Here is a 6,404-nt window from a genome sequence, read left to right on the forward strand (position 1 = left end):
TAAATTTTGAGTTTCAGTGTTTTTAAATAAAATATCACATAGAGCACAATTTCAATATATCATCTGTAAATCAGTGAACTGTGATTATTGGTCGTGTCTAAATACTTTTGCAAGGCATTGTATGTATTAACATAAGAAGAAACGTAATTGCAGCGTCACTTGCATTTCACACGTTTCACCATAAAGCTGAAGTGAGACTGAGGACAAAGAGGGAGGAACAGCAGGAAAGGTCAGCCTGCCGTGTGCGCGCACGCCGGATGAATGAGGCCCTTTATGCAACACACAGGTACAGGTACTGAATGTGTGTTTGGGAAGTTGAAAGCATTCAGGCCCATTCTCAGATTCTAATTTTAGCAAGTGTTGTCCAGGTAACCCAAAATAAAATAATTCCAAGTTCTTGTTTTTAAATAATAATGGAAAGCAGACTGATCATTAAACAGTAAATAGTGCTTGATGGCTGTTAAAAGGTAGAATTTAGAGAATATTTGCTAGCATTACACAAGAACACGAGAAAAATGAATGCTTTTCTTGCAAAGTTTTCTGCAGCAGTTGAATTCTGAGCAATGAACTCATTCTCTTAAATCTGTAGTCACATATCCAAAAACGACTGAAGTTAGAATCATTACAGGTAAACATTGAGCCCCTGTTAGTGAAAGTTGTTTCATCATATTTCTTTTATATTTCAAATTTAGAATTAGAAATATTCAAATTGTTCGGTTCCTGACATTATAAACCCATGAATCTTGTTTCTACCACTTGAGGACTTTCGGCAACAAGCAGAACAGAAAACTGAATCGCACATCAATGAACACATCTTAATATATAAAACGTGCAGCACAGAATTTCAAGGGATATCGTGCAATAGCTAAGATATCAAGTGCACTTGAATGTCACATCGAGTACTGATAATGAACATGTTTTTTGTGCCCCACGTGAGACCTGAACAATTTCCATTGAGAAATGCATACCATATATGTACTTCAATACTTCTGCTTTTGGCAATGATGCCTGGTATAAAAGGTGAGGGGCAGGACTAAATCTCAGTGTTGTATATTACCTTGGTGGCACCACTGCCATGGCCATCCTGATCTCACTTCTGCTCCTGTGCCACGGCGCATTACCTCGGCTTTCAGAGGGTGAGTAGTCGCTTTTCTTTCCTGTATCAGCAGTTGTAGGATTACAGTAAAAAGCAAAACTGCAGATTGTTCTCGTAACGTCAGTTGAAGGGAAATCATAACCATGTCTCTTGTGTTATAGTGAGATCACTGTAAAAACAAAACAAAACAAAAAAAAATAACACACTCTTTTTTTTCCCCCCAGCTTCAGGTTCTCTGGATCTTCTGAATCACATAGCCCCACAGCAGGTGAGATTCTATTCCCTGGACTTCAGGAACACTCTACACTGGGAAGCTCACAGCCAGTCCCTCAGCAACACACAGTACTATGTCCAGTACAAAGTGTGAGTATTGCCATTAAAAGCTCTCATTGCACCCGGTCTGAATATGCTCCGATCTGGCAGAAGAGGAAGGAGAATATATCTTCATGTTCATTTTAATGTACAGCACTCACAACACATATTCATCACATCCCACCTCTTCAGGCTGCATCTCGGTTCCACCTCAGTCCCCGCCCCTAACACCTGATCCCTCCTGTTTATTTTACGTGTAGTATTGTGATGTGTTTTGGACTCTGTGTTCTAGTGACTGATGTATGCTAGTATATTGGCTTTTGTTGCCCAGTCAGATTGCACGAGTTAACTTGTCTCCCACAAGGTTGAATAGTGTTATACACACACTCACTGGTCTGGGAGTGTTGTTAGCCTGGTCTGACACTATTCTATACACTTCTGTTCTATTGTGCTGGAAGTCACTCTGGATAAGAGCGTCTGCTAAATGATTGTAATGTAACATAATGTAAAACGAAGAGGCTGGCCTCGCAGAGGCAACATGTTTGTAAGGGGATTTGATTTGAACTGACCGGTATCTCCGCCTGTCCCATCTCAGCTACGGGGACAAACAGTGGACAGATGTGCCTCACTGCCAGGGCATCCACAAGCTTTCCTGTGACCTGAGCCAGCAGACCTCAGAGCCCAGGGACTGGTACTATGCCAGGGTGCAGGCTGAGGCCCGGGGACTGCGGTCCACCTGGACCCTCAGTCCCAGGTTCAGCCCCGTATGGAACAGTAAGTGTCAAATGAGACCCGCCGTGGGGGCAGGAAGAGAGTGAGACTGTAGACGCCCACTGCAGACAGCTATGCCACCTCCATTACAACACTTAGTGTGTGATTGGTTCCCTTAGCAAGGGGAATTTGGTTTTTAGGTCAAGAACCAATGGGATCTTTTATTGTGAGATATAGTATGATGCTGATGGCAAGGGGTGTGAACCTGCAGCAGACCTACCCATATTAAAGGATCATTATGTAGCAGACCTACCTGTATTACAGTAGCATTATGTAGTAGACCTACCTGTATTGCAGTAGCATTATGTAGCAGACCTACCCACATTAAAGTATCATTATGTAGCAGACCTACCTTCATTAAAGTAGCATTATGTAGCAGACCTACCTGTATTACAGTTGCATGGCACCATCTTAAAGGCTGTTCCTTTATGGCCATGTCCTGTTCTGCAATCCTATTATCATGGACACCAAGGCATTTTCTCTGTGTTGTTTCCATGCAGCTTCTGTGAGCCCCCCTGGGGTGGAGCTGAAAGTGACAGAGCAAGGCATTGTGGTCCGGCTCCGGCCTCCGAGATCGCCCTACAGGAGACGGAGTGGCAGCCCGGTTTCCGTGAGAAAGCTGCAGCCACTGAAATACAGGATATACCTCAGCCACAACAATGTTGTACAGGCAAGTGCAGCTGGCCACAGAGCAGTTCCTCCTTCAAAAAAGAGAGACCTTTGCTTCATGGTAGAGTTTTATATTGATGATACAGAAAACCTTTTCTGAGCCCAGGTGTGCCAGTCTTATTACTCTTGAGTTATTAGTCCAAATGATGTTTGTGTATGATAACTGGACAAGCTGCATACTTATCACACAGCAGGCAGGGCTGGTACAGAGCAGTCAGCACCGGCACACTGAAGGCATTACCATGGCTGCATCCTGTCAGACATGTGCCAAAACCAGAGGCACTCATCCAGTTATGATAGCCTTCAGTGCCACGTAGCCCAAGGGCAGCAATGTGGCACAGTGGTAAAGAACAGTGGCTTGCAACTGAAAGGTTGCTGGTTTGATTCTCCGCTGGGGGACTGCTGTTCTACCCTTGGGCAAGATATTTAACCTACAATAGCCTCAGTAAATATCCAGCTGTATAATTGGATAAAACTGCAGCCTATGTAAGTCGCTCTGGATAAGAGCGTCTGCTAAATGACAATAATGCTACATTATGCAATATAATATAATGTAATTTTGAGTTGGCCAACTCTCGGGTGGGTAAGTTAGGACGGTAAGAAGTCACACACACCACAGAAAGCACAGAGGGAAGAAACTGACCAATGACTGCATTGTGGTCTGTGTGTGTGTGTGTGTGTGTGTGTGTGTGTGTGTGTGTGTGTGTGTGTGTGTGTGTGTGTGTGTGTGTGGGGGGCACCACTGTCCAAAGCAGAGTGAAATGTAACCAGGCCCTCGGTGCAGGGGACGTGTTAGAAGGCGGTCCGAACCCGAGCCCTAAGCGTGCGGTCTCTCTCTCTGTGTGGGGCGTTGCAGAAGCGGCAGGAGCTGGACAGCTGCGTGCGGGAGCTGCTGATTGAGGAGCTGGAACCCGGGACCACCTACTGCCTGCGGGCCGAGTCACTGCCGCTGCGCCCCAGCCGGTCCAGCGGCCCGGGCCCCAGCGCCTGCGTCACCACGCTCTGACGCCGGGATCCGGTGTCTCCCTCAGGTACACGCTTACCTAACACAGCGCTCCAAGAGCCAGAGGAGCATCCAACACCTGAGACTCCGGCTTTGTGTGTTCAGGCCCCCGCGACTGTAAAACATACTGGTTCTACCGTCTGTGCGTTCGCCCTAGGGATTAAAAGAGGAAAAGAAGAAAAAAAAAAAAAAAGAGTTGAAATACAATTTCAAGATGGAACAATGGATGACAAAATAAAAGGCGCAGGTGTTGAGAAATAGCAATTGCGCTATCGACAATGCATACCGTCATCCTACACTTCTCTCCCTGGGAAAACATCTTTTATTCTGGGTAAGGTGCTATGTGCCCTTGGACTAAAATGATCTCTGTCGTTTCTTCCTTTCTGAATGCAGACCTGCAATACCTGGCTGTTGTGTGATTTTAGAACACCTCTCCGTTTCCGGCAGTGGCTCGGGGAGCCCTCTCTGATTCCCCACTTCCTTTCACCTCCAGCTGCAGCAGAAAGGATGTTCTGGACTGTTCTGTCATGCAGGAAGTATTTATACACTCATTCAGCATACCTTTAGCCATTATTACATACAGGGAAGCATTTCATGTCTCTCAAGGCATTTCAGTTATTGATATGGAAGTATTCGGATAGAGTCATTGCATGGATGACTTTGACACATTTTTTGGAACACATTGTTGGCACACAGTGCTAAAAATAAATGCTGGTGAAACCTTGTTTGTTTGTCATGTAATCTGTAGTGCCACACACACTCTTTCATAAGATAAAAAAAAGATGAATTTTACATTAGAACAGCACCAAATAATGTATCCTGAAACATCTTTATTGAAGTTGCTTTACACAAGGTAACAAAACCAAAACAAGGAGAAAAAAAAATCCTCACAAGGCTATTAATTTCCATACAAGTTTGAACAATTATATCCGTTACATATGTAATCTGACATAGTCCATAATCCACAGTTCATTAAATTGTTCTTGTGACTAACAGTTCACTTAATCATGTCTGAATCACCCGTGATACCTTACACAAAAAAAGTCTTCCAGTGTATTTTCGGTCTAAGTCTACTGTGTGGTTCTCCAGCTTTCTGCCTTTCATTACAAGTTCCAGTTTCTTCTAGTAAGACAAGCTTTTTAGAAGCGTACCATCAAAATCGGCTTCCCTTCTTTATGACTTCATGAGGATTTATGTGTTGGGAAGCATTTGGGTTCTGAAACAGTAAAGAAAGACTAACTGAACTGTAACATCTGTTCAAAGTCTGGCACAGTAAACCAAAATACTGTTTTAGGGTTCATGAAAAATTAGCTGCACCAATGCCTTGATGCAAGAACACTTCTAAATGTGATATCATTCAGGTAGATTGTTTATGATACTTAATTTTAATATAGAAAATTGTGTCGTACAGTGATGTAGGTGTCCTTACTGAACACGTTTTGAGAAGCTATTTACATAAGACAGATGAAGCCTCTCTCTCACTGATTCTTAACAGGTTTGCTGTTGACTTAACAGCCAGTTTTCCAACCACAGAATAAAGGCTACAGAAACAAATTTGTATGTGTACTGAAGACATAACTCACAAAGCTGGAGCTTTCAAAGGCAATGACTCTTTAAGGGCGCAAACACAGCAGTGACATACAGTTATGTACAGGGGTACAATGCAGCAAGTCAAGTTTTAGAAACACATTTGTAAAAATGTGAAATTTACATCATGAAACAAATCAAACTGGTTGTAGAAAAACTCCCCCTGTGGCACACGTGTGACAGGAGCTTTGGTGAGAAAAACACGGCAAGCGGAATCACTTGGGCCCGTCGCCTACAGCAGAGACTGCAGGGGGCAGGAGGAAAAAAAAAAAAAACCTCATTCGTCATCCTTCCTTTCTGTTAGTTTGGGAGCTCACACCTCTGGCATGCTGCAAACACTAGCACTCGGGAATGCTTGGTCATCGTAACTCTATTATTTCTGAACACCGTGAGCACACAGACACGCAAACACAGACATCAAATGGTGCACGGGGAAGAGGGCCGGAAACGGCACACACACTTTTCACACTCCATCTACACTCTCCAGTGTTCAAGTACGGTATTACACTCCTTTATGAGCACTGCACTCTCCCAAACGTTGAGTCTATGCGTCAAAATACATAAAGTCCACCCAGTGGCCTGTTCTGGATCACACAATCAACACTTGCTAAGATATGGCACATCTGCAGCAAGACTTCCATTTATGTTACAGAAAAAAAAAAAAAAAAAGGTTTATTGTTTTGATACATTACCTAAAAGGCACGGCATCAGAAACAACTGAAGGTATTCCATTCTTGACAAATCCATTTAGAAATGGCTATAAGGGACTATACTGTCAGACTGCAATGGCTGAACCAAAACCCCAGCACACAGGATCCAAGGTAACATTATGCCCCTCCAGGTGAAAGCTACCAAACTCACATATGTATCTGGCTAAGGGCTAAGGGGTCTCATATATATGACACTTTAAACAGAAACATTCAGCCTAAACATGCACCTGGCAGTGAATATGAGTCAATAATGACT

At 43.6% G+C, this 6,404-nt stretch overlaps 1 protein-coding gene across 2 annotated transcripts; it reads left to right on the forward strand.

Annotated features, from left to right (window-relative positions):
- The first annotated feature begins 1,007 nt into the window (after nt 1-1,007).
- On the forward strand, nt 1,008-4,560 carry LOC118790421 (interleukin-22 receptor subunit alpha-2-like). Of its 2 annotated transcripts, XM_036547329.1 has the most exons (6): nt 1,008-1,136; nt 1,321-1,459; nt 2,004-2,182; nt 2,680-2,849; nt 3,705-3,879; nt 4,245-4,560. In XM_036547329.1, exons 1-5 carry the CDS (start codon nt 1,076-1,078, stop codon nt 3,852-3,854), a joined length of 699 nt encoding a protein of 232 aa, XP_036403222.1. In that variant the 5' UTR covers nt 1,008-1,075; the 3' UTR covers nt 3,855-3,879; nt 4,245-4,560. The 2 variants fall into 2 exon arrangements, with proteins under 2 accessions (XP_036403222.1, XP_036403221.1); XM_036547328.1 differs by lacking the exon at nt 4,245-4,560 and having other exon boundaries at nt 3,705-3,958.
- Nucleotides 4,561-6,404: the final 1,844 nt, after the last annotated feature.

Source organism: Megalops cyprinoides, chromosome 15 (genome assembly GCF_013368585.1).
Source record: "Megalops cyprinoides isolate fMegCyp1 chromosome 15, fMegCyp1.pri, whole genome shotgun sequence".
Taxonomy (NCBI): Eukaryota; Metazoa; Chordata; class Actinopteri; order Elopiformes; family Megalopidae; genus Megalops; species Megalops cyprinoides.

Excerpts from the sequence above, each read along its gene's own strand:
- LOC118790421 (XM_036547329.1), top strand. The coding sequence starts at position 1,076 with ATGGCCATCCTGATCTCACTTCTGCTCCTGTGCCACGGCGCATTACCT. Across the intron at positions 1,460-2,003 it reads TACTATGTCCAGTACAAAGT|CTACGGGGACAAACAGTGGA; the intron begins GTGAGTATTGCC and ends GTCCCATCTCAG. Across the intron at positions 2,850-3,704 it reads GCCACAACAATGTTGTACAG|AAGCGGCAGGAGCTGGACAG; the intron begins GCAAGTGCAGCT and ends GGGGCGTTGCAG.